General features: G+C 43.9%; 2 protein-coding genes and 2 long non-coding RNA genes across 4 annotated transcripts in view; 3 read left to right on the top strand and 1 right to left on the bottom strand.

Annotated features, from left to right (window-relative positions):
* LOC132463595 (uncharacterized) overlaps positions 1 to 27,997 on the top strand; it is an 88,511-nt gene that overhangs the window by 56,450 nt on the left and 4,064 nt on the right. The window lies entirely within an intron of this gene.
* Positions 150 to 13,517, top strand: LOC132462516 (uncharacterized). The gene is made up of 5 exons (XM_060058074.1): positions 150 to 509; positions 1,262 to 1,939; positions 12,393 to 12,971; positions 13,089 to 13,183; positions 13,292 to 13,517. Exons 1-5 carry the CDS (start codon positions 249 to 251, stop codon positions 13,515 to 13,517), a joined length of 1,839 nt encoding a protein of 612 aa, XP_059914057.1. The 5' UTR covers positions 150 to 248.
* On the bottom strand, positions 14,782 to 15,550 carry LOC132463561 (uncharacterized). Its single transcript, XR_009527056.1, has 2 exons — positions 15,417 to 15,550; positions 14,782 to 15,206 (listed from the first exon to the last, which is right to left on the bottom strand). It is a non-coding gene; the product is annotated as an uncharacterized LOC132463561 (long non-coding RNA).
* LOC132463560 (piggyBac transposable element-derived protein 4-like) lies at positions 15,195 to 16,686 on the top strand. Its single transcript, XM_060059825.1, has 2 exons — positions 15,195 to 15,634; positions 15,919 to 16,686. Exons 1-2 carry the CDS (start codon positions 15,603 to 15,605, stop codon positions 16,358 to 16,360), a joined length of 474 nt encoding a protein of 157 aa, XP_059915808.1. The 5' UTR covers positions 15,195 to 15,602; the 3' UTR covers positions 16,361 to 16,686.

The following is a 27,997-nucleotide window of genomic DNA, read 5'->3' as shown; positions in this document are numbered from 1 at the left end:
TTTTGTTCCCCTTCTTGAGAGCTCTAAAATTGCCTTCAATAAATGGTCCATGCTTCCTCTCTCTTTAGCAGGAAGAATTAATCTACTTAAAATGAACACGTTGCCCAAATTCCTCTACCTTTTCAAAAACTATACCAATCTTTATCAACAACTCTTTCTTTTCGCACCTAAATAAGATTATATCTGACTTTATTTGGAATAAGAAGCCACCCCGTATCCGTAGGGAAGTTTTGCAGAGGCCAAAATCAATGGGTGGTATGGCTTTACCACATTTCCAATTATACTATTGGGCAAGCAACCTTAGAGCTATGGCATATTGGCTTAAAAACTACATCGACAATGAGACTCCTACCTGGGTTCAGATAGAGACAACTGCCTGCTTGCCATCGTCCCTCCCTGCTTTATTGTATTCTGCAATGCCTTTCACTCCAAGCTATGTTTCAAGTGCCCCCTTAGTACATCAGTCTTTACGCATATGGGCTCAAGTGCGACGACACTTTGGTTGGCAGGTGTTGGGAAAAATAACCTGCTGAGTACATCACATGTACATTATAAATATAGCTAACTCCTACCCTAGCCTGATGAGCACATCACATGGACACATTATAATATAGTCAACTCTTGCTCTAACCCAACAACACAAACATGATAATATATAGTCAGGTCAAGGCCGGAGCTGAAGGCCCCATCTCCCAGGCAGGCAGATGGTGGACACTCAGACAATGCACCAGTCATCCTCAAGAACGGGAAAGCCACATTAATTTATCACACAGGAGACACCTCGAAGCTCTCCCCCACTAGAAGGAACACATGCAGATACTAGGGGCCTGAGAGCCACATTAAATTATCACACACGAGACACTTCGGGGGGGGCACTCCCCCGTTTTAATTTATCACACCAGAGACACGAGGAACTCTCCCCGTTACGAAGCTCTCTCAGGGCCTGGGAGCCAAAACACACAGAACCGCACACACCTCAAACGCACACACCTCATCGAGAGGAGGATACAACATAAGACTGCATCACACAGGGACTCTTCATCTTCTTCTGAAGCAGACCTTCCACGGAGGCGAAGCTCCAGACGAACCATCAGCGCTGATTAGGGACTTAGACATATTCGATTTCTCACGCTTTATGACTCTGTATAACCGTTGCCACTTTACTTAATAAATCCAAGGTCCTCGTGCCGATAGACTTTATTACCTCTCCGTCTCATTTTATCTGGTCCAGTAGCTAGACAGACCGTTTTTCCCCACACAGGCTGGCTCGCTCTGGGCCCCAATTGCGTCTAATCATCGATTTGCCCCTTCATTTCATAATGACTATTTCTCGGCCTGGCAAAAGAAGGGTATTATCTCATTTAAAGATATGTACATAACAGGTGTTTTTGCTTCATTCGAACAGCTCAAAACTAAATGTAATCTTCGGAATGTACATTTCTTTAGTTATTTACAGGTTAGGGACTGGGCACGTAACAATACAGGAATGTTCCCTACAATCCCCGAACCTCAACCTATGGATAGTCTCTTTCCAGCAGACCCAGAGCTCAGGGGCACAATATCTGTTATATATACAAAACTTTCTTCTGTGCAATCAGAGTCTCTGGATGCATTGAGAGCGGCGTGGCAGGCTGATCTGAATGTACAATTTACAGATGTTGAGTGGTTGAATGTTTTTTTAAGAATACATTCTTCATCTATATGTGCCAGACATGGCTTGATCCAGTATAAAGTGGCACACAGACTCCATCTCTCTAAAGCCAGAATCTCAAAAATGTATCCATCAAGTGATAGTTCATGCAACAGATGTAAAAATTCACCTGCAACACTAGCTCATATGTTCTGGCTTTGCCCGAAACTTGTTAGTTACTGGTCCTCTATTTTTGACGCTCTATCCAAGATACTTAAGAGACCAATAGCTCCAAACCCTCTTGCAGCCGTTTTTGGTATTCAATGTGAGGGTGATAATCTTTTTAGAGCACAATCAAACTGTATTGCCTTTGTCACTCTTATAGCCAGAAGATTAATTCTACTTAATTGGAAGCAGGCTACTCCACCCTCCTTTAAACACTGGATTAGGGACACACTACAATTTCTGAAGCTTGAAAAGTTAAGATTTGCTTTAAAGGGTTCAAAGGACAATTTTAGCAACGTTTGGCAGCCTTTCATTACATACCTGCTTGACCAGCTGTAACGATGAACACTTTTTTATTTATTTTTTTCACTTTTATTTTGCTATGGATCCCAATAAATCCAAACTGTGCGCACACTTTTGTTTTTTGCGGTTGTTGTTGTCATTGTTTGTTTTATTGTTATTATAATAATTATTGATTATTGATTTATGTTTGTCTGTTTGTTTTTGGGGACAAAAAAAATAAAAATAATTACATTTGTAAAATGATGTTTTGCTATATTGTGAAAAATCAATAAACAAAGTGGTAAAAAAATAAATAAAAATACATCACACAAATACACACTGTTATTGGAAAATAATTCTATCAAGTTTGCCTCAGAAATGACAGTGTTAGTGCATGGTATTAGTGCCTAATATAGTTGATAAAGTGTTATCCAAAAAAATGTATTTATTGTTCTCTCTAGGCAAAAAAAAGGAAAAGGATAAAGCTCGCTCACTCATTGGTTAAGACGTCATGATACTTTAGTGAGTGACGGATGCATAACCAACCACATTTTGCTATTCTAGTGGGTGGGACAAAAAACCTCGCTCTACGCTTTCAACTAAAGCCAGTGACATGTAAACAGGTCAGTGCGCGCGAAGTGTGAAATTATTACTGCTCATGCTTGTCAGCATTGCCATTTCTAAAATGTGATTTCGAATAAAAAATAAGGACAAATAATCCCAGGATGAAAATGATCACCAGCATAAGGATTAATGCAAAAGAGGAACATTGTCGGAAGGCTTTTTGCCGACAACTATCAACGCTAATCATGGACTAATCACTGCAGGAAAACTGACTGGCGGCGGACTGTTTTTTTCATCTGACAAATCGTCTTAATAACGGAATACTTGTGGATTTACCATGGGATTTACAAGCCAGACATCATCGTGTTTGAGGATTTTACTGCACACCTGCTACCTACGGTGAGTTGAAAAAAGTCGGGGTGGCAGAGTAAACTAGCTCAATGTGCATCACTGATTTTGTATGGAGACATATATGCTATTTGATATCCAATACATTTTAGTGGAGTTTGAGGCAATGTGAAGCAGGTGTGTTTGTGTCTGTGTGCGGCTCGCGTGCCTGCACTGTGTTAGGGCCGTGGAGGGCGCTCTCGGCTGGTGCTTTCCACGTGTTGTGGTGGCCGACGAGTGAAGTGCGCTTGTGTGTACATTTGTGCTGTTTTTTTTAAATATTCATGTTTTTATTGATTATTTGATTAAACATATGACCTCAGCTAAATCCCCCCACAGACACTGTTATAAAAGAAACAGGCGTATAACGGTTTGTTTATAACGGTTGGTTTATCGCTAGCTTTAACATACACTCAAGCTGTGAGGCTTCTCTGATTTCTTCATGGACCTGTGGCACAATGCTCTGATAATCACCTCCGATGTTCCCTTATCTTTGCTAGACACTAAAAAATGGACACACGTTAGTACAGTTAGTACAACAACGGACAGTTAAGTGTTTTAAATACAGAAAAAAATGTTGTCGCTAACAAATGTTCACTAAAAAGACGGTAGTTTGTTACCTACCCTCAAAGTTATGCAAATAACTCGAAATATAGAGCTTAAATCCTTTTTCCCGCTTGCTTGTAGGTGCAAGGGACCTAGCACCAACAATGCGGTGAACATCGTCAACATTTATTGTCGGTAGGTCTTGGAGACATCTAGAAAAGCCAGACATGTTCACGCTATGGACTGGGTCAGTAAGTAGACCGGAAACTAGAATGCCGACACCGTCAGTTGACTTCCGGGTTCTAGTGCACAGAGCCTATTCCCTAAGGATCCTAGGTTTTTCGACTCAGACAAAAATCCTTTAGACAAATGTCTTCAATCTGACATAAAGCGAAGTCTGTACAATTAGGATTAAAGCACCAAAGGAGCCATTCTAAAAAATAGGGGTGTAAATCTCTGGTTTCATCACGATACGATATTATATCGATTCATTGGACAACGATACGATATTTGCCGTCCCGATATCAAAAGTCTGCCGCGATACGATTTCGATTCAGGGGCATGCGATCGATATGAGACGATATCATATGCCCATTTAACACAACCTCTTACAATCACATCAACTCACATCAACTTAATTATAATTTCATCATTTTATTTCTTTGCTCTTCCGGATATTTAAAACAAAAAAATCAATTTTTAATACAAATAATAAAGTGCCACATAATTGCATTTAAGTGCCAAAGGTTTTTTATGGCTTAAATTAAAGAGCCTGTAATGATCTTTCATTTTGAACGTAGACCATTCCCAACCTATCTGTGTGGATAGTTTTCTTCTAAAAACAAAACATCCCTCGGAATCATCTTGGCTGTTAAGATAAGCCGTCCGTGTTGCCAGATTGGGCAATTTTTTCAGCCCGATTTGGCTACTTTTAATCACGTTAGGCTGGAAAAACGGGACATATGCCCAATCTGGCAACACAAACCGAAACTAGACATCCTCGCGCTCACACATGTGCTCGCTGTTGCCTCGTTTAACCGGTGAATGGATACGAGCGGCTTGGCGCTTTGCGCAGAAATTGTTTCACAAACACCCGCGAAAGGAGATATATAATAATAAAAGGGTGTAATACTGCGATATGCGTCGATGTTTGGCCGTTGCATCGATGCAGTTGGATCGTTCGCCAATCAATCGATGTATCGATCTACATCGATGTATCGTTACACCCCTACTAAAAAAGGGTGTGGTTTAAAACGGTGTAAAGACTTAAATGCATCAACATCAAAATGGACTCCTATGATCTTGAGTCCAATACAAAAGTTGTTCAGAATCAAATTCTGAACAAGATCAAGTCAACATATTTTCAATAAGGGTGTGGCATCTAAATGGGCGGTGCCTGTGACTAAAATCACCACAGTTCATAGACGGTATGTTTGATTTGAGCGTGACTAACTTGGTGGCTGTTGGGGACCAAAGTTCAAACTGCTCAAGAGCAATTCCAGCGTTATGGACGTGACATTTGAACTCAAAATGACAACTGTAATGACCTAGTCGATTTTTTCTCTTTCAATATTTAAAGAGGTGATGCATATTTTCAGGGCTTCCTATCTTGGAGAATTGATAGAAAAAACAGTTTTCCCATATAAGGTTTAAGGTTTAAGAAAATGCCAAAAAAGACATGCGTTATGGATGTGATGGAAAATTACAGCGCTTTTTGGGTGATTATACATTTTCATTCATTTCTGTGAACATTTAAGACTAATATCAAAATGAAGATATCCATATGATAAAGGGGTTCACATTGAACATAAAAACTGCTGTGTTTTAAGTATAAGAGTATAAGAAGGAAAAAACAGCGTTATGGATGTGACGTAATTCCGTTATGGATGCGACGCGTCTGAAATACACATGGCATCTGTGTGGGAAATCAACAATTTAACCATCATAGCCCTCCATACCAAAAATTCCTCAGAATATCAGTTAAAATCTTTAAGTTCCTAAATAAGATTTGCAAGATGGCTGCAAAACAGCATGGATTTCAGCGTAAACGTCTGTCTGTTACATAATCCCAGTTCATTTTAGATTCTGTGTTACAATTATAATAAACATTGACAATGACATGAGGTAAGATCAATAAATAAATAATTTATTCACACGTTTGTTTGTCAAAAGTATTGTAGACAATGAAGAAATGTAGGATCTTTCTTCCCCCTTACTCCGCCTGCACAGCCTCATTGAAGTGGTGCCTGCCTCTGTTGTCCACCAAAGGATTGAGGCGCCTAATAATTTGGTTCCTCACCACCCATGACTTGTCCTCCTTTGTTGGCATGATGTAGACAAAGCCCAGCTCATCATTTTTTCTCAAAAACTGAACTTCCACTCCGTGTTGGTCGTAGTCTGTGACAAGGCCTACCTATTCCCTCCTGGACTTCTTGCCCTCGTAGGTCACAAGGACACAATCACCCGTTTTGATGTTAAGCGATTGCTCAGATGGATTGGCTTCAGGCTCATCATCACTTGATTCCTCCACATCATCATCAGGGCTCTGGACCAGTGTATGTTTGGCTGATTCTGTCGCTGAGGAGTATGGCTTGTATTTAACTTGGCCCCATGACACTGGAACAACAGAATGCACGTTCAGTGTACCTGGAAGAGGTGCTACCAGCTCCCAGTACTTGTCAATCTTATGTGACACACAGAACTCTATAATATCATCCTTACAGATGAGAAAGACCTCCATTTTAGGGCAGACCCTTCTAGCAGTCTGAGCAAATGTACCTGCATTTATCAGCACAACCTGTCTGCTATGCACTGCAGTGCCAACAGCCCTCTTCACTGTTCCCCCCACTCCATCCACCGCACCTTTGCCATGGCTGGTGGCAAAATAATGCCATTCAGTGCTCACATTTGGAAATATTTCCTTCAAATTAGAGGACAGGAAAAACCAAACAAATCTGTTCTTAAACTGTGATGCTGCCCCATCACTGAAAATGTGCAGCTCCCTCATTGCTGGGTGTCTCTCTTGAAGGTCCTTCACAATGCCTGTGAGGAAGGTTGTGACTGCCTTTTTGTCATGATGGAGCTCATCACTGACCACAACGTAGGATTGAGCCTCCCCTTTAACCCAGGCTACAGCCGTGAAGACTGTAATCTGGCTTTGATTCCAGTGTGCAGACTGGATTTCATCTTGGTAGCTCACTGAGTAATTCTCTGCAAAGTCTACCTGGAGTACTACACATCCTTCATCACCCTCCCTCATCTTCCCCTGAAAAAATCTGCTCTGTTGTTGTTTAATTAAAGAATGGCGGGTGAACTTGGGGGCAGCTTCAAGCAGCTTTTGTAAAACATCCCTGAAAAGTCCAACCTTTTGCGTCTTAACCTGCACCCCCTCAACAGACTCCCAGGTATACCAGCTGGTGTTGATGTCTTTTTCCTCATCAGGGATGCTGGAGATCAGCTGTTGAAATTTACATCCATCCCCACATTCATCACATTCATTCAGCATGCACTCAGCTCTCTCACTACTACACACAACTGCATCAATGTAGTTACCCACACTTCTGAATGCCTGCCTTGGTACATGCTTATAGGCACAGTTGATCCAAAGTGTAACATTTTCATGATATATACAGAGGCAAACATTTCGAGGAGTGTCTGCTCTTGGGAGTATGAATGGTGGGCGCAACTCTGCAAATTTGGACTTCCCCACTATATCCTCCGGGTGCTCTTCCTTGAATAAACGATAGGCCTCCATTATGGACATGGCCATGTGACGTTTTTGAATTTTAGTTTTCTGCCCCCCCTCTCTGATGATGACGGCATCCCTTTTTCCTGGTGCCTGCCTGGATATGTCATCTCTGCTGTAGAATGACACAACAGCTGAGGTCATCTCAGATGATAGGGCTGATTTTCTCCTCTTCTTTTCTTGACCCGGAAAGTTCAACTTCACTGACAGTCTCTGGATGACAGCAGACTTCTTCCTTGGACTTGATGGTAGTGCTTTGATGACTTTCTTTACAGCTTTTCCCAAAGACTGCCTGGATTTAAAGGCAGGTGACCGCTGTGTTGGACTGGGCAGAGAATGTTTGAGATGTAGACGCCTGCGTCGTTGTCGCTCCCTTGCTTGCTCCCGTTCCCTCCGTGCCTCTACTTTTGTTTGTGTCACTTTCTTCTTTAATCTCTCAAGCTTCTTCCTCTCTCGTTCATGCTGTTTAAAGCTCTCATAATTTCTCTTCCTCTCACGATAGGCCTTCTGCCTCTCAGCAGCTGTCTTAGCCATTTCCTACAATTTAAACGAAAATATAGTCATTATAACTACATTTAGGGTAATGAACAAGTATTTCAATTTACCGCCATTTCTATTGTTTAACGCTTCTGTCCTGAGTGTCCATTCCTAATCTGATTAGCTGGGTACCTTACAAACTCTCACTGATCATTTCCTATATTCTTCCATGAATGAATTTTTAGAGGCTACCTGTTAGACCACTGAAATCTATTTTGTTATCTTACAAGGACCAACTAGGCTGTTTTTGTTGACACAGTATAGAATACATTTGCTACTTTCTTCATATTAACAACAAATAACTAAAATACCCTTCATGTCAAATAGGGGAAAATAATACTTAATGTAGGCTATGACAGAATACGGCTACTATTTGGTGACAGATGATGGATACAGACTAGGGCTGCAACTAACGATTATTTTAATAATCGATTAATCTGTCGATTATTTTTTCGATTAATCGATGAATCGGATAGAAAAAAGAAAGAAAGAAATTGGAATTGCCGCATCTTTATTCAAAAACTGAACATTACTTCAAATTCACAGTGCAGACTGAAATGTAAAAACACCAGGTTATTGCTCCAACGTCCCCAAACTATTAGAAGTAATATTAAATAATAAAAAGATTAAAAAAACATAACTGGGATAACACAAAAAAGAAACTATACTTTTTTATACTTTTATATGTATACAAGGGATGTCCATGGTTAACCGGTCAAACCTATTGATACCATTTTCGAGACTCCTTGAAATAGAACTTGTAATATTGCTTTAATTGCTGATAAGATGATGATAGTTCAAGATAGGACATTAAACAGGTCATAATTAATTCCATCTTTACTATCTATTTTATATTACTGGGAAAACAAGTCTTCACCAAAATCTCAATTATTATTATTTTTTTTACTGCTGCATTTGAACGCATCAATCGTATTTCTGAGCCGACCTGAACACATCACATTTGACACTGTTTGTGACCATTGGTTAGTTGTTTTTTTTAAGCTAACTATCTCTATATCCTGCCGATTTTAACATGAATTTAAAAACGGCATTACTATTTTTAACTGACGGGACTTTCTACACCGTCCGGTTGTGTGATTACTACCGCTGCTTTGAATGACTGTTGATGCACGCGGTGCCGACTCCGAGCCCGTCTGCACAACGTCTGCTGCAGCAGCAGCAGCTGACAGAATTTTCGGTTGGACTACTAGACGGATACTGAGTTGAAGGAGTTTTTTTTTAACCCAAAGACAGTGAAGGTACAAGACTTGTACGTAGGCCTACCGTCCAGTTTTAAGATATGACAAATACAAGCTGTGGTCGCTCACACTGAAGCTCGCTGTGGGCGTGCATGAACCGTGAACCGACCTGTCGGCGGCTGGCTGTAAACAGTGCTGCGCCTATGAGTAACTTATTAATCGCGCGACACAACTAATCGACGACCAAATTCGTTGCCAATGCATTTAGTAATCGTTTTTTATCGATTCGTTGTTGCAGCCCTAATACAGACACATATAAAGATGAAATATCATAGGCTTTAGCTATCTGATAAAGATGAGATGAACCAAAATATCGTAGGCTCCAACTGACAGCTGGCTATTCATTTAGCTTGTAGGCCGCTAGGCTAACTACCAAGCTGCTATTCATTCATACATTCATTCATTCATTGACTTTAATCACTTCCATGTCTGTATTCAATCACTTCAATACTACTACTACTATTTACACCTCTTTACTTTCGTTTCTTCTTTATTACTTACAATATTGTAAAGGTTCACTTTACTCACCTTAACAGTACAACGTAGAGGAATCTGCAGAATAGCTGTCAAAGTTTGGGACGTCTTCGTAGCTCTCGAGACGAGACGATTGTTCTCCTCCTCGCACATACAAAACAATGTAACACGGACAACACTTACCTTACAAACTTCTTGATAAACAATCGATGTATCCTACACAGGTGAAAACAGTAGTTCCACATGACGATGGGTAACCCATATATTTGGTGACGGACAGCTCTGTGTTATTGGCTTCAGCCGTATTAAGCCTGCACATCGTGACTTATTCTTGAACGTGATTTATTTATTCTCTGGGATAACGTGATCGCAAGAACGAAGATGTCGCTACATAGAAGTACGCTAAATCTAAACAATTGTGTATAGACGTATAGGCTACAACCATGGATCGGGGTTAATTCAATCCAACACGTTGACCGATTAAACAATGTCACTGGCATGGCTATTGTGTATAGTAACGTCCGTAACAGTAACGTCCGTAACGTGGTAAAAATAATATTTAGAAAGGGAGTAGAATGGCCAATTATTTTTAACATATAACCTAAATTAAATGTAGCTTTGCACAGAGAGTTTGTTTACTGTTGCATTTCAAACGGATGTTTAATAAGAATTTTTTCTAAAAAATGTCACGGACGTGACATTGGCTGTCCTGTAAATCTGTGCCACTTTAACAAGGTTCCACAGTGAAATGGAAACGTGAAATCAAACAACTAATTTACACTTCGCTTAAGTAAACCCCTACTGCCCTTAAGGGAGGCTGAGCATTGTTGTGGGCGAACATTTTGATCCTATATGGTTGTTAAAAAAATCGTTCAATTAGATGTATTGAAATCACAATATTCTTAATTGCCATAAGCTGAGGTAGAGAACGAGAAGGGTGCAATTTCTTTGAAAAATTGGTTGAACTCTTTTAGTTCTGTAAAATACAGGCCTTGATGATATATTTTAAAGTGATTTTGTTCTGTTACATGTTACTTTATTTTAACATGGTGAGGTTGACATTTACATGGAATTGACCTCAAGTAAAATGAAGTCGATTGACAAAACAACATGGCCACTAGAGGCTCAACATTTTCCAAAATTAACTTAACACCAAAAGGCAAGGTTAACTTAAACCAAATATCATCAACGTTGGTGTGGTAGTCAAAGGCACATGGGTCAAGATTAACCTATTGAAATTGTATCCATATCGGGCTATAGAGAGCGCTATAACAATTAACTGAAAATGCAACCTCTCCAAATCTTACCCAGATCGGGCGATAGGGGAGCGATAACAATTAACTGAAAATGCAGACTTTGGACAGTCATATTTCCTGACCCCTTTCTTCTACAGTCATGAAATCCTGTCGACATTAAAGCAAGAACCTGTAGCAAAATGCTGGCTTGACGTCAAAATTAGCCCAATCAATGTTAGGTGACTAAAGGCGGGGTTAACTTCTGTCGATCATCACCAAACTTCGTGGACTTAAATAAGCATAGGTCAAGGTTAACCAGGCTAAAGTTCCTCAAAATTGGATGATAGGGGGCGCTAAAGCAATCAATTAAAAACTTTAAAGACTTTGTTCACCCATCACCGGATCCAAGCTGATGCTATTCCAGCGTTGTCAACCGAATGCAAACAAAAAAGGTCTTGATGGTCTGCGTCACGGTCTAAATGGTCTGACAGGGTCTTATTGGTCGGCTGTGGGCTTGGCAACCGTAAAATGCTGCTTGCAGCTTTAATTTTCTATGTATTTGTACCAAGTTGGTCATTTTAATGTCGATTTTAAATGCTCTTACACACTTATTTACATTTCTACTTTTATCCGGTCACAAATTGATGCATTGCACGCTCTTGCTGTGCGTGCAATCCAATGTAAAGGTGTGTTGTTTGTTTTAGAGCTGGTTTGCTGAAGAGGCTAATGTAGCTAACAATAAACAATGACTAGCCAAAATTTAACGGGAACGCTATCAGTGGTCCGAGACCGAAAATGACGTCGCAATCGAAACTCGGATGGCTGGTGTCCGAGACATCTGGATCACACCATGGGGAACTTTGTGACACTGGGCTCAGAATTCGTAGCATGAGCAACCAGGTCAACAATTAGGGGAGAATGCAGCATTCCACAATGCAGAACCACATATGGCAAGTCGTCCTTCCCGACAGATCTAATGACCAATTATGATTTTCAAGCTTTCTCCCGTCTGACAAAGCCTTGGCTGCTCTTGCAACCTGCACACACTTTTTTTAAAAATTTGTAGTGCTAGTGGTATAGGGATTTATTTTTTATGAAATATGCAATGTAGTGCTTTTCATCAACTTTTTTTATCCTATGTACTTATGTGAAGTGAAGGGCCGAACCCTCGGTTCAAATGTTTGCCCCAAATTGTACCGGGCGCTCTGGCTGGAACGGGGAGCGGTTCCACGGGGCGGCGGGATGGCGTGTCTGGCTCGAGCCTTCGAAGGAGGCTCTTCAGTGCTGCGGTGGCGGGGAGCCTCACCCTGTTCTCGTTCAGGAAAGGTGTGTTTGGGGGTCAACTGTCCTCCAGCACCTCTGTGGAGATTAGCTTCCCCTACTTGGCGCAGAAATATGATCTCTGCAACGCTCATTTGGGTACTGCCGCCATGTGCTGTTCCCATCTAGCTAAGGCGCATGGCTTGGCCCGCTAGACTCTCTTGTGCTCCGTCTGTGGGATCTCTAAGAAGAGGAGACATGAGATCGAGTGCCATGCAGCCGTATATCATAATGCAGTCAGGGCGGCGGTGAATGGGGTTAGATGCAACCTATGCGACAGGAGCTTTAAGTCCAAGAGGGGTGTTTCCATCCACATGAGGTCAGCCCATACAGCAGCGTATGTGGCCCAGCAGGGGGCCAAGGCTGGAGGGCAAGGGCCCGAGGAAGAAGGAACGGTGTGTGGTCCGAGGAGGAGACATGTCTTCTCCGGACACACATCAGGGAATGGGGCGAGAACCAGGGTTTCCTTCCTTCTCCTTCCATGTGCGCTCATCACGGAGTGCACAAAAGACAAAATTCGTTATAAGGTGCGTCAGTTGAAGAGGCTGGTGCAGGCCCCCATTGTGCCCGACGTAGCCAAGGTGGTCAACAGACTCATTCTGGATTTGACGGAGGGAAGAGGGCGGATTCCCAAAAGAACCCTGAGTGTCGTGCGTGCTAAAATCCTTGAGGCGCTGGCCAAGGATACAGGTCCTGGGAAGAGCATATGGGCCCACGTCCCTACCGAGGGCGAATCCCTCTTTGCTCTGGTAGATCTTGCTAAGGTGGTGAGCCAAAGACGGCGGCTCAAGGGACTGAAGGGCAGGAGATGGTATACAAGGAGGTAGCGTTTCACGGGACGCGAGGCCGCAGGTTCGCAGACTTTAAATTACCTCCAATTACAGGCGCTCTTCAAGAAGGAAGGGGCGATGGTAGCCCGCCTGGTTGTAGACGGCAGTCATGACGGACTGTGTCCGGTCAGGGTTGACGCTGTGACCAGGTACTACATGAGCAAGTTTGAGTCTTAAGGATGATTTTAAGGGTCTCGGTCAGTTCAGTTCGCGTCTCACTTGCGAGAATCGAATGCTCGCCCTGCCTATCTCACCAGTGATCGTCGTGAAGACGAGGAAACGCATCAAGGCATCTTCGGCTGCCGGGCCGATGGCGTGGACAAGACTAGTTTGGTGAGATGGGACCCGACAGGAGCGAAGCTGGCAAGAATGTATAATGGGTTCTTGGTGAGAGGGGCCGTACCCGCCTCTCTAAAGCTGAACCGTACGACCCTGCTACCTAAATCCAAAGACCCCACGGAGAGGAAGTCTATTCTGAACTAGCGGCCCATAACCATCAGACTGTTCTCCTCCATCCTCCACAAGCGATTGGCTAGCGCTTGCCCCACCAGTGCACGGGACTGGTGGGTTGCTCGGAAAACCTGCTATTGGTTGAGGGAGCGCTCAAAGAGAGCAAGCAGAGAGGTAAACCATTGGCAATGGTCTTCATCGATCTGGTGAAGGCCTTCGACTCGGTTTCACATGAGCACATCAGAGCAGTGCTAGAGTAAAGGAATGTGGACTAGGTGATCGTCGACCTGGTGATGGACTGTTACGACGGTTGAAGCACCAGAGTGCAGTAGGGTCATGGCTTTACTGTGAAGATCTTCGTGAACATCGGAGTCAAACAGGGGGACCCTCTCTCGCCCCTCCTATTCAACCTTACGATTGACCCGTTGCTGAATTCACTGGAAGACCTCCGGGAGGGATACGGCGACGCTGGGAGCAGTATTTCTGTCCTGGCGTATGCAGACGATCTTGTATTGCTGAGCAATTCCTGGGAAGGAATATGTAGGAACTTGGGCATACTAGAAGCGTTTTGCAACCTCTCCGGTTTGAAAGAAAACCCTTGGCGAAATGCCAAGGGTTTTTCATTGCAGGCGGAAAGAGAACCGCCGGCAGGATCAACAACTGCCCACCTTGGAAACTTGGGTGGGCAGAGATTCATATGGTGGGGGCGGAGATTCATATGGTGGGCGCAGAGGAACACGTGCGGTTCCTCGGGGTCGAGATCAACCCATGGAAAGGAATCTGGAAGCTCAATACAGCCAGGGACCTCGACTCCCTCTGAGGCAAAATCTCAGGAGCACCACTAAAACCATCTCAAAAAGTCGAGTTCTTATGCCACATTCATTCATTGACGGGGCACGGCGGGAGGTAAGGGCGACGCGGGAGTTCCTTCCCCGCGGTTCCCGGGCCGCGGTGCCCGCATTGCCCGGGCCGTTCCATGGCCATTCATTCATTCACGGGGCACGGCGGGAGACGCGGGAGTGCCGTGGCCGCACTCACAGTGCCCGCGCTTCCCGGGCCGCGGTGCTCACGGTTCCCGGGCCATTTTTTTCACCAAAACCGACTCAGAGGGCATTCATTGGTATTAGTGACCACCGCAAAATCTGTGAAAAACGATGCAATGACACCTTTAATCAATACAACACAAGTGTCAGTGGGGTTGTTAGTTTATTTTATTTATTTATTTTGGGGGGGGGGGGGGGGGGGGGGGCGTAAGGTCAGGGGGGCATTTGCTCAAAAAAGGTTGAGAACCACTGTATTAACCCATTGGCGCCGGATGCTGCGTAGCGCAGCATAGCCCCTCCTGCCGGTTGCTGCATAGCGCAACATAGGCTTTCCTGCCGGTTGCTGCGTAGCGCAGCATTTTGTACACGTGCTGTTTTCATGACGAATGCAGCATATAACTCACTCTGGTTGGTTAAAAATACACATGGGGTGGGTCTTAAGGCTTTGGTAAAGATCAGGAGACCACCAAAACGAACTTTGGTTGGCTGAAAATCACGTCAATCAATCATATAGCCACGCGATATTCTATGTTTGTTTTTAGCGACGCGTCTAGCTGGCGACCGAGAAGTAGCAATGAACATGGAGGATTTTGATAGCGATGGCAGTGATATTGTCATAGAATTCAAGGGATTTGAGTATGAGAATGAGGACGAGAATTATTTTGTGCCGGTTGATCCACTAGATCGGGCACAGAAGTGGGAATTTTTGGACACCGAAGGAGAGGAGGAGGATGACTTTCGGGGATTCCAGGTGGACTGGAGAACCGGCAATTACCAGCCTCGGAAAACAAAGACATTCTCTCGCACACCGGGGGGGAAACAACCAATCCCCTTGGATGCTAGCGCACTCGATGTGTTTTCCAGGATCTTTACCGATCAGCTGTGGGACACGTTATTGACCGAAACGAATCGGTACGCGCAACAGGTACGAGCTCAGACCCCCACGACCTCAAGTGGACCCCGGTCCCGAAAACAGAAATGAAAACATTCCTCGGGCTGTGTCTTTGCTTTGGAATTTTAAAGCTACCAGCACGCCGCGATTACTGGAGGCAAACTAAGTGGCTCTACCAAACAAATGTCAAGGGACCGTTTCGACATGATCTGGAGGTAAATATTTATGTTTTCTTTTCTTGTGCTCTCTTCCGAGTTCCATTCTCCTCTCTTAGAAAACGGAATGGCCAGTAATGATAGTGGTGCTATAGCAATTACTAATGGTGATGATGGTTGATATTGAATAAATACAATGATGTTAGTTATAAATACAATAATGGAATAATGAATAAATAGTAATACAATTATGAATATAAATACTATAAATAACATAATACAAATAAACACAATGATGGAAATAAATGTCAGGCTCAAATTCTTTGTCATATATGCATTTTCAGATATCTCCATCTAGAAGATAACTTGGACCCTGCCTTGGATAAATCCGATAAGCTGTGGAAGATCCAGTGGTTCATGGACCTCCTCTTGCATCAGTTCCAGGCCCTCTATGAGGTCAATGGGTTTGTGAGCGTGGATGAGTCCATGGTAAAATACAAGGGACGCCTTGCCTTCCGGCAGTACCTCCCCATGAAGCTGGTGAAGTGGGGGATAAAGGTGTGGGTCATGGCAGAGAGCAATACAGGCTACGTAAACAATTTTCAAGTTTACACAGGGGCCATTGCAGGCAAGACCGAGACAGGCCTGGCTTACCGGATTGTGTCATACCTGGCTAAACCGTATTTTGGGTCAAACTTGTGTGTTTACATGGACAACTTTTACACCAGCGTGAAGTTGTTGCTGGATCTGCAGGTCAGGGGTGTGCCTTTACAATGCTTTGGTTAAAATGTTATTTGTTGTATTTTATATCATTGATTTATACTGTTTTTTCTTCTTAATCTTGTTTTGAGAATGTTTTTAAAATGTTGCTGTTATGGTTGTGCTCAGGGAGCATGTTTTAATAAAACCTGTAGTTCTTACCTTTTAAAATGCTTTTTATTTCATGTTTCTAGGTGCTCCAGAGGCTTAGATATTAAGGTTTATGTAGACGTTGACAATTCTTACTATTTTCTCAGAAAAACCTCAGGAAATTAGGTTATTTTTCCTAGAATAGCATAGGATTTTAGCAGGCGTTTTTAGCAGGCGTTTTAGGCATAAATGGGTTAAACCTTCAACCTTCAAATCGTCTTTATTAATTTTAATCAGACTCTACCTTCCGCTCGTCCAAAAAAGGAAAAACATCCTGATCTCTGGATATTCAGCTTTGATTTTAATCTAGAATGATGGCAGAGTTGTTGCCTCCAACATACCTTTAAGGCCGCCATCATTGCTGTTCATCTTCTTCAAGCAAATGTCATGCTTCATTCTAGCCAAAAATGGGTCGCAGATCCATTCTGAAGAGGAAGTTTTGGGAATGTCTAGTGCTGGCTTGAGACCAATGGGGGTGTCTGAGAACACAGGGTTGTCTTAGGGCCGTAACATAGTCAACGCATACGCGTCCAGAAGGCTACGCGTCGCTACGCTTCGGCCATCATTATGCGGCGACGCATACCAAAACGCGTCGTCCCAATTTTTGATCCGCGACGCGCCGATCCATGCAATACTATGCGTTGTCGGTGGGGGCGATACTGCAAATATTGTATATTATTTCAACTATAGGTTATATTTACCGAAGAAAATTTGAATAAAATGGCAGGCGAAGAGGAAAAATTGTGCGAGCAAATACGATTATATAAGCATTTATATGATACTTCTTCACTATTACATAGTGAAGATTGCTTTGGAGAATGCATAGAGGGAGGTTGCAAGTGCAATGGGAAAATCAGTTGTGGAAGTGAAAACAGACTGGAAAGCTGTCCGGGACAAATACGGAAGAGCGCATAAAAAGTGGAAGGTAGCGTGCAGAAGTGGTGCAGGGCAAATAACGTTTGGCTATCCAAAAATCTTGACCCAACTTAGCTGCAATGAATGGGTTGATTCTAACATAGATTATCTACATGAAGGTAATAATTGTGTCCAGTGATAATGGAGAGTATAAAGTACTCTCAAATTTGTAGGTATAGTAAGAGATTAGACCCTTATAGGATCGTTGAGGCCTTTGGGATGTCGTGTATCCAGTTTGTTGATCCAATGACGTTCCATCCCTTTCCTTTCTTTCGTCGTCCAGTGGGGGTTGTTGTAGGCCTTCTAGCCAAAGGTTTTGTAGTCCATGGGCCGTGAAGTGTTTTACCAGGAATGTATCGGATTTACGTTCGGTCCTGATATTGTATCTATGGTTAGAAAGGCGACAAACTGTTCCTGGTCTCGCCTACATAGACCATCTTGCAGCGCCTGCAGTGGATTTTGTATACACAGTTGCAGTGTTTCATAGTGATGTTTTTTCTCAGAAGAAAAGTGTTTTTTGTGGTTCGGTTGGTTACGGACCTACAATGTTCCGGGGGTGAGGGCTGTTTTGATGGGGAGGGAAGTTTTGCTCGGACAAGCATGTCCCGTAAGTTGGTGTTTCGTTTGTAGGCCGAGATGATTTCCAGGTTTTGTGCGAGGGACGTATCAGCCATGATAGTCTCAAAGTGCTTTCTGGCGCATCTCATAGCCTGTGTCGTGTAAGGGGAGTAAATAGCAACAAAGGGGACGATGCGTTTGTCCTTAAATCTATTTCTTTGTGGAGGTGTTTGTGTGTCATGGGTGTTTTTCTTTACCGTGCGTAAAAGGGATCTCGGGTACCCTCTCTTTTTTTAATGCTCGGAAAAGGGTTATTGTGGCGGAGGTGTTATCTGCAGGCCTGGAGCATATACGGCTGTAGCGGATCAGTTGTGATTTTACAATGCCACTGAAGGTGTGTTTGGGGTGGAAACTCGAATAGTGGAGTAGGGCATGCGAGTCCGTTGGTTTAAAGAAGACTTTGGTGTCTAATTTGCCCGTGGTGCTAAACTCTGGGCCTTTGAAGGTTGTTACATCTAAGAAATCCATGGTTGTTGGGCTGGTGAGGGCTTTTATGTTAATTGAAGGGTGATGAGAGTTTAGGGTGTGTGTGAATTCCTGGAATTCGGCCTGAGTGTGGGTCCAAATACCCCAGATGTCATCTAAGTAGCGGTACTAGTGGGTGGGTAGTTTAGTACATTTTGGTAGGATAGTCTCTTCCCAAGTGGCCATGTATATGTTGGCATAAGCTGGGGCAAAACGTTTGCCCATTGCTGTGCCCTTGACTTGTAGGTAGTACTTTTTGTTAAATTCAAAATCGTTCTTCGTCAAGCTGATGTCGAGCAATTGGAGGATGGCCTGATCTGGTCGTGATGGGTCTGGGTGTTTGTCCATTAGTGTTTTAACGGCCTTTAGTCCCATATTGGAATCGATGTTTGTGTAAAGACTTTCCACATCCATAGAGAAAATGAGGGAGGGCTCATGTGTAGAAATTGATTTAACTTTGCTGATGAAATCATAAGTGTCTTTGAGGTAGCTGTTGTGGAGGGTAGATAGGGGGTTGAGGTAGTAGTCCAGGAATTCTGCTATTTGATAGCTTTCGCTAGCACAGTCCGATATAATCGGTCTACCTGGGGGGAATCCAAAGGGGATTGGCCAGGTTTCTGGGGCTTTGTGGATTTTTGGGAGGAGATAAAATAGTCTTTTTCGCGGTGTGTCGTCTCCGAGCAGGTATCTTTTTTGTTTTTTTGTTATGGTCTTGTTTCGGGCCATTGCCTCTAAGATCTCATGTATTTGGGTGGCCGTTTCCATGTATATGGGGGCATCCAAAGGTTTGTAGTGGTCGCTATTACGTAATTGTCGTAAAGCCTCTTCCGTGTATTTGAATCTGTCCATTATCACTACTGAACTGCCTTTATCGGCTGGTTTAATCACGATGGAGGTGTTCTGCTGTAGCTCCGTTAGAGCTTGTTTTTCTTCTTTCGATAAATTCTCTTTTTCTAGCTTTGGTTGTATGTCACGCAGAATGCGGTGGTCTTCTTGGAACAGGGTCAGTAGTTTTTCCGGCAGGGCCGAAGAATTTGGTTCCCAGGTGGATTTGGAGTGAAAAGGGGGCGATTCTCCGGGCTCTGAATCTTCAAAGTAGGATTGTAGTTTGAGCCTGCGGTGGTAACTGGAAAGATGTGCCATGAGAGATTGTCTCTGGTCTTTAACGGGTGGAGTAGGGATAAAAGAAAGGCCCTTTTGAAGTAGTTTAATGTGTCGGTGTTGAGGTATGAAAGTGTTGGATAGGTTTATGATTGATTTGTCCTGTGTTAGGGGGGGTCCAATCGGTGTTGGGTCAACACCAACAGGTGTTGGGTCCCTTAGTCCAAAAAAGACCGCCAGTGTTGCCACATTTTGTTAGCCGTCGGTGCAGACCAATGGATGTTGTCCGCAACTGTGTGGAACTGGCTCCGGTTAAGTCTGGGGATATGGTGGGGGATCAGTTTGATCAAGTTGTTCAGTCTGCTTAGATTAAGTCTGTGTATGGAATCCAGTTCATCGGAAATGTTGATGACTGGTATATGTATAGTTGCATTTGGGAAGGTTGCTTTGGCAACCTGGGTTAGTTTTTTAAGGGAATTGTCTAAGAGGGAAGGGTTACCTCGGTGTTTGTCATTTATGCCAAATGACAGGATTACTTTTTCTACTTCCCCTGTCGTTGGGGTGTTGTGTTTCAGAAGGTGTGTGGCATGTGAGATATTAGCCCCTGGGAAACAATCAACTTGGACCCATTCATCAAGGATTGTGGGCAATCGTGCCATATTGGAGTCTCCCAAAACCAGGAATTTCCTGGTTGGTGCAAGTTTCCAATTGGTATGTTTGTCGCCCCTATGGACATGGTAGGTATATTGGTCCAGTGGGGGGGAGGGAGGTAGGTCAAAGGCCGATGAGGGGAGAAGCATGGAGTTGCCCGGTTGTATGTTATCGGTAGTTGTGGGGAGCTGTAGCAAAGGTATTTGTTGAAGGGGACGTTCTGTTGTAGTTGGGGTGGCCTTTGGCCTAGAAAGGTTTAGGGGGGCGAAGACTGGGGAAAGTAGGGGATTGTTGGGATTGGTGGATCTTATTGGTCTGCCCTGTGGGTCAGGTTGGTCCATTGTGCAGGGGGGTGGGTGATAGTCATTTGTCTTTTGTCGTTTATGGGGGGGTGGGGATGGTTCCGTTCTCAGAAAATGGAACGTGTTCCATTTTTGGAGGTCCTCCATCGTAGATTCGAAGAGAGATTCCTCAACATATGGGAAAGCTTTCTTTATCCAGTTTGACATATGAGCTGTGAGAAACCCAATACAACAAGAGCACAGACAAGGCATTTATCGTTTTTGTAAAAATGATGGCTGTTGAGGATAAACACATACAAAGAGTTTGCATTGCAGAGTTTGCAGATATTGCATTGTGGTTATAAATTGAAGTCAAGTGTAGACAAGTTTTTGCAGTAAGTGATATGACCATACATAGTGTTGCACTGACTACTAGTACACAAGGAACCATGTGATTTTACTGTATAGTTTGAGAAAATGTCCTTTTAAAACATCACATGCATATTTTGTCTGTTAGAAATGCATTATTTTAATACTTTGAAGTGAAGTACATCAATATTTCCACATAAGTTCTGGCACTGACTGGTATGACCATAGTATGTGTTGCACTGACTAGTGGTACACAAGGAACCATGTGATTTTACTGTATAGTTTTGGTGAAAATGCCACTGAAAAGCTTATGTATATTTTGGCCAATGCAAATTGCATTATGTCAGGACTTTGAAGTGAGCTATAGACGAAATAATAGATAAGTTCCGGCACTGACTCGTATGGCTATACTAACTGTTGTCCCGACTAACATGTACACACACGACCATGTAATTTAACTGTACAGATTTTGAGAAAATCTCCTTTGAAAACCTCACATATGCATATTGCAAATTGCATCTGCACAGCACACAGCCATTCTTTTGAAATTGCATTATGTTAGCACTTTGAAGTAAGCTATAGAGAAAATAATAGATAAGTTCCGGCACGGACTGATATGACTACATTAACCGTTCTGCTGACTACTTGTACAAACGGAACCATGCGAGTTTACTGTATAGATTTTGAGAAAATGTCCTTGAGAACCTCACATGCATATTTTGGCCTTTGCAAATTGCATTATGTTAGCATCTCATAGTGAGCTATAGACAAAAATATACATAAGTTCCGGGACTGAATAATATGACTATACTAACTGTTGTCCCGACTACTTGCGCACAAGGAACCACATGATTTCACTGAATAGTTTCGGAGAAAATTTCCTTTGAACACGTGCATGCTTGGTTCTTTGAAAACCCTTTTTTGTTGTGGACGTTTTCACGCCGATCTGGTAGCGTTTGCAGCGATCCACACAAACACACAACCACAGGCGAAGGCTTTATTTTGAGAACGTTGCGAGATACCACACAAAGGCTGTTTAGAGTAGAGGCGCACGACGATTTTGTGTGACGGCTGGCTTAACCGCGGATGGACGAATGACGGCTCACTTGACCGCAGTAAGGGGAGCAGGACCCAACTGAAAGCTGCAATAACTACTCCAGCCACAGATGGCAGCACCTTTAAACAGGTGAGGAAGCCGAAGCTAATACGTCACATAGGCCACGCCTACTCTGTATTAAAGCAGGGCCTGGAGCCAACGAGGGCAGAAACATCCGGCAGTCCAGACTTGCGAGTTAGATACAGAGGCCTGCTGTTTGTCGCTCACACACGTGTTCGATGCAATTCCCCTCCTTTTGCTTCATAGTTACCATACCGAAATACTTTGACAAATAAAGTGAGTTAAAAGCGATCCGGATTGGACTACTTTCTTCAAGAACGCGGCAATTATAAAAAGACGAAAAAAGGTCCTTGGAGCAAAAGAGAGGCTTGTGGAACTAAAGACTGAATATCATAGTCTAAAGATTGATAAACGAAAGAAAACATACAATTTATATTATCAACTACACAAATGTGTGTTGACTAATTTTTTGCCAAGGTGTCTGCCTAAAGTGTGTATTCACAAAGTGATCCCTAAATGCCAGTCCCCTCTGTTCCACACGGCAAAATTCAGCAGGTCATCGCCATTATCATCATCGGGGTCATCGTCATTTTCATCCCCATCATCCTCCGCTTACAAAGGTTCTCGCCTGAGGCATATTTTGATGCGCAGGTCATGAAAACATTTTGTGTGTTTTGGTGTGCTCTAACATACATGGAGGTAAACAGTAAACAATAATAAATATGGATTCAACAAATAATAGGCGACAAAGGGCCAATATTATGTTTTTTACGCATAGGCCTAAGCTTAAAGGGATACTTCACCCATTTAGAACCGGCGTTCTATCATTATAAAATCGCTATTGTAATATAAATAAATATCTATAAATAAATATCAGTCTAAACCAGTCTCCCCTTGGCCCATTTTTCTCATCTAATTTTCTCCCGAAATGACGTCAATTGACGCGTTAGACGTCATTTCGGGAAAAACCTCTTGTCCTGCTAGAAGGGCCGAGGACTACGACACACTTTTTGTGGCAAATTTGCCGCCAATTTTTCCACCAATAAGGAATGAGAGGGGGCAGGAGCTCGCGTACTGAGGGGGAATGAGGGGGACGGGAGACCGACACAAACCTCTGACCATGGCAGAAGCAACAGCTGACTTTGAAAATATATTGCTGCATTGTGATATTCAGGACTATTTGTATGAGCCAGAATACAGCGAGGAAGATTTGAGCCGAATAGAGGAGGAGGCTGCTGCGGCTGCAGCTGAACAAGCCTTGCCTGTTGCCGAGGAGCCGGATTGCGCCGGAGTGAACTGGTGGTGTACCTGTTTGCTCTGTTCACCTATGGAGACTAACAAAGAGTCCCTGTGCTTCAGCGAATTTCAGAGATGCCAGTTTCTTCGAGATGAAATGGCTTCATCTGGCGAGGACGGTGCCGTGTGTGTAACATCTCACCCAGGCTTTACACCTCATCTGAACCGTTGGGTATTGGACACGTATTTCCGGACCCAGAAAGTCAACTGGAAACGCCAGCCAAAGCCCGCCGGGAGAAACGGACGTCTGAGCACAGAGTAAGTGTTTGTTTTTTTACTAACACATTGGCTACAATAGTTTTGAGTCCCAGGGAACGTAACAATGTAGTTATCCGAAAGTAGCCGACCTTATTGCCAGAGCATAGGCTACGTTACGTTAGCTTGAAGTCTTGTGTAATGCTGTAGTTGGTCCTCACAGTAATGGCCTCGTTGCTGGCGTTGTTGCTGCCAACCCTGCCAATACTTCTCATTCCAGCAGATGGTTCTGCTGGACCAGTCAGTGCCTCTGTAGCACCCCCCCCATCGTAGAAAGTTGTGTAGTATACACGTTGCCTTGACAACTGACTCTGCTACCTGTGGTGACACACCAAGCACCCTCCGGTATATCCTCCATTGGGCCGCAAGGATGCCGAAGGTACACTCCACCATTCTCCTGGCGTGAGAGAGGCGGTAATTAAAAACACGCTTTTCCCCGTGAGTGTGCCCAGGGTAGGGGCGAAGGAGATTTCTCCGCAAGGGGAATGCCTCGTCCGCCAGGAAAACATGAGGAATGGGCCCCAAGTTCTCTGCTCCAGGTAGGGGGGCATCCCCAGGGAGGTTGAGGGTCACCTGCCGCAGGGCAGACCCAAAGGCAGAGGCAGCTAATGTTCCTCCATCACTATTTTTGCCATAGGCTCCAATGTCGACCACCCTAAAACGATAGTGGGCATCGACTACCGCCAACAGTACAATGGAGAATGACTTCTTGTAATTAAAATAAAGGGAGCCGCTTAATGGAGGTGCCTCAATGACAACATGCTTCCCATCCATTGCCCCTACACAATTGGGAAATGCCCACATTCTTGCAAAATCCTCTGCAATCTTCCTCCACTCAGCCTCTGTAGGAAAGGCCAGGAACTCCCCAGACAGGCAGTCCCAAATGGCCTCGCACACACTCCTGACTATTCCAGCCACAGTGCTTATTCCTACCCTAAAGTGGAAAGCAATGGACCGGTAAGAGTTCCCTGTTGCCAAATACCTAGGAAAAAATACACACACAAAAAAGATTGTTGTTAAAATGTGTTACAAAACACACTCACTCAGAGCCAATGATGTACTTTACCCCCTCCTTAACCTGGTGTCTCTCTCTCTAACACACACACACACACACACACACACACACACCTACGGTACCCTCTCCTGGTGTCACTATATCTTATTTATTTATGTGTTTATTTGAAAAGGGACAGTGTACATTGATAAACATTTCCAAGAAAATGTAAATGCACGGGAATTAGCTTGGTTAAGGCTAGGTTAAGTTTTTATCCTAACAGACAGCACTCTCTCTCTCTCTCTCTCTCTCTCTCTCTCTCTCTCTCTCTCTCTCTCTCTCTCTCTCTCTCTCTCTCTCTCTCTCTCTCTCTCTCTCTCTCTCTCTCTCTCTCTCTCTCTCTCTCTCTCTCTCTCTCTCTCTCTCTCTCTCTCTCTCTCTCTCTCGTGTTAGTTAATGTTACCCACCTCAAACAAATGCAAAGCCGCTCGTCTGGGCTGATGGTCTCCCTGAGATGTGTCTGCTTTTTTGAGATCTCTGGTCCAATCCTCCTTAGGAGATCCTCAAATTGGCTCTTGTCCAAGCGAAAAAAATTCTTGAACCTAGCATCGTCTAGGCGGAGCTCCTGAATTAGGTGGCCGAATGCCCCCTGCGACTCCCTATTGCGGAGGATGTCGTGCACCCATAAACGGCGCCTTGGCTGTTCCTCCCCCTCCTCCTCCTCAAACGCCAAAGCTAAAGCAATTAATTGTAACTGATTCGCCATTGTGTCTTTTAGCCTATCTACTTCAAAAAGTAACCGACGGAAAATGATAATAACGGATAATGATGTAACGCTAGAATGTATGATTACCGTTGTTAAGGTTACAGAATGCTCGCACTAAAGCCCTCAAAAGGCGCTCAAAAGGCGGCGCTTTTTTCTTAAAAAAGAAGTCTAGTGTGAACGTGGCCATAGGCAGTAGTCTGAGTAGCGGCAGGTAGCGGTAAAGGAGGCCATCAACATGGCGGCCACGCAAAGTAATTACGTCATGACACCCAAGCCCTATAGCAACGACCTCAGCTACCCAACACTGATCAAAGAAACGATTGTTTCTCTCAATCAAAACACAAAACAGGACAACTGATGCCCATAAACTTAACCCATACATGTTTTGTAATTAACAAGGACACGTTGGTGTAGTTGTGTTGAGGAATGTCACAGATTTCACTGTAACTTCGCCGTTAATGTGCAGCCACCGGGTCTTCCGTTAGCCAATGGGATGAATGCTCATAGCTTCATATATTGCCGTGGAGGGATTACATTGCAATGAGTGGAAAACCCCCTGCGTCGAAAAAAGAAGCACATGGTCCTCCGTTAGCCAATGGGATGAATGCTCATAGCGTCTCTATGCGCAGCCGTCGGGTCCCCCGTGAAGGGGTTACATTGTAACCAGTTGAAAACCCAATGCGTAAAAAAAAGAAGCATAAGGGCGTGTTCACACAGGCAGTTTTTTTATATTAAAAAACACCTGACCCGGGCGGTTTTTTACCAACTAAAAAACTGACAGGGTGGTTTTGTCAAGTTCATTCTAGAGCCAACGTTGCCAATCGGTTACCGTATCAAAGTGGTTTGACTACGCTACAGTAGCCGCGTTTACATGGCAGATCTATGCCGCATAGATTTCTATGCGGCATAGATCTGTTCCTAAAATGTGTTCCGAATTAACTGTATACATGGCAGTAACAAAAGTGTCCGTTATGTCTCTCGCGCACACCTGACACGTCTCTGGACCGGCGGCGACATAATGGATGTCTTATCACTATCGGGGATTTTAAATTTGATTTGAATGAAAGCACAGCAGGAGAGAGCTTTTCTCTGCCTGCTCCTTCAATTAAGAAGGAGGAGGACAGCGCAGCAACGTCAATTTCTCGTCAGATCTTTATATTTACCCTAAGCGCCGCCGCAAACAAGAGGAAGTTGGATGCGAGTCCGCAGCCAAGACTGGTGGGAGAGAGTGGTCTTACGGGAATTTAGTGTGTCAGTTACAATGTCGAGGATGAGAAAATTAGCCCTTGTTTTGGCGTTAGATGACAACGACGAGGATAACGATGAACCCTCCCGTTTGTGGGTGCATGACATAAACCGGGGACGGCAGCAGTACGGGGCGTTTCATAGTTGTCTTCAGGAGCTACGGTTTGATAATGTCCCAAAATCCCACCGATCGTCCTCCAGATACTCTCCTTGTGATATATGTTGTGGTATAACTTGTTGGTCATGTCATATAACTCAACATGTTCACTAACAAGAACAACCAGTTGCTCCGTCGGGAAAGACGTCTTGGTTTGGGTCGCCATTCTTGAATTTCCAACGTTTTTCCTAGTGACGTAGGTTCTCGTTCATTGGTCAGCTGTCAAAAAACTGCCTGACGTCGGGTGCTTTTTCTTGGCGAGTTGAATTTATCACAACTTGAAAACCACCCAGAGCAGTGAAAAAAACCCGCTGGCAGCGGTGTTTTTAAAAGCACCCAGGATGTTTTTACAAAAACACCCTGTATCATAGGAATATAATGTAAAACATCCACCCGCACCTGAAAAAAAACCTGCCTGTGTGAACACCCCCTAAGGGTACCCTTTTGCGTCAGAACCTGAAGCCAAAGTCACTGACCGGCAGGCGCGTCGTTAGCAATTGAAAACATCCGGGGCTTTAGCCCGGGGGGGAGCACCGTCCTGACTCCTGCGTGCTACGGTATCTTAATTAATTATTTAATTATTTAATTAATTAATTAAGGGCGCCCCCAACACATAGGTTGCCTATGCCGAGCGCCAGCAGTAAAAACGAGACATTAGAATAGCCTATATAGCCTGCATGCACCTACCCGATGTCAAGAAGCCATCGCTGCTCCGACGGACCTTTCTCCCCCAGCCAGGCAACGGCAAGTAAGTAGTAATCTGCTTTTATGTTTCATTTTTAAGTTATTACTTGTGTTGGGAAAAACGGTCTGTCTAGTTACTGGACCAGATGAAATGAGACGGAGAGGTAATAAAGTCTATCGGCACGAGGACCTTGGATTTATTAAGTAAAGTGGCAACGGTTATACAGAGTCATAAAGCGTGAGAGATCGAATATGTCTAAGTCCCTAATCAGCGCTGATGGTTCGTCCAGAGCTTCGCCTCCGTGGAAGGTCTGCTGCAGAAGAAGGTGATGAGTTCCTGTGTGATACACTCTTATGCTGTATCCTCCTCTCGATGAGGTGTGTGCGTTTGAGATGTGTATGGTTCTGTGTGTCTTTGGTTGACCTTGCCTCCCAGGCCCTAGTGTATGCATGTGTATCTTCTTGTGTTCTTCCTGACGGGGGAGAGCCTCACAGAGTCTCCTGTTTGTGGCCCTCCCGTTCTGAGGATGAAACGGTGCATTGTCTGAGTGTTTACCATTTGCCGGGAGGAGAGATGGGGCCTTGGTTCTGGCCTTCACC

Source organism: Gadus macrocephalus, chromosome 8 (assembly GCF_031168955.1).
Source record: "Gadus macrocephalus chromosome 8, ASM3116895v1".
NCBI lineage: Eukaryota > Metazoa > Chordata > Actinopteri > Gadiformes > Gadidae > Gadus > Gadus macrocephalus.
Note: the sequence above shows the minus strand (reverse complement) of the source record. Positions and strands in the feature narration are given on the sequence as shown.

Excerpts from the sequence above, each read along its gene's own strand:
- LOC132462516 (XM_060058074.1), top strand. The coding sequence starts at position 249 with ATGGGTGGTATGGCTTTACCACATTTCCAATTATACTATTGGGCAAGC. Across the intron at positions 510-1,261 it reads GACGACACTTTGGTTGGCAG|GCTGGCTCGCTCTGGGCCCC; the intron begins GTGTTGGGAAAA and ends TTCCCCACACAG. Across the intron at positions 12,972-13,088 it reads TGGTAGATCTTGCTAAGGTG|GCGCTCTTCAAGAAGGAAGG; the intron begins GTGAGCCAAAGA and ends CTCCAATTACAG.
- LOC132463560 (XM_060059825.1), top strand. The coding sequence starts at position 15,603 with ATGTCAAGGGACCGTTTCGACATGATCTGGAG. Across the intron at positions 15,635-15,918 it reads CGTTTCGACATGATCTGGAG|ATATCTCCATCTAGAAGATA; the intron begins GTAAATATTTAT and ends ATGCATTTTCAG.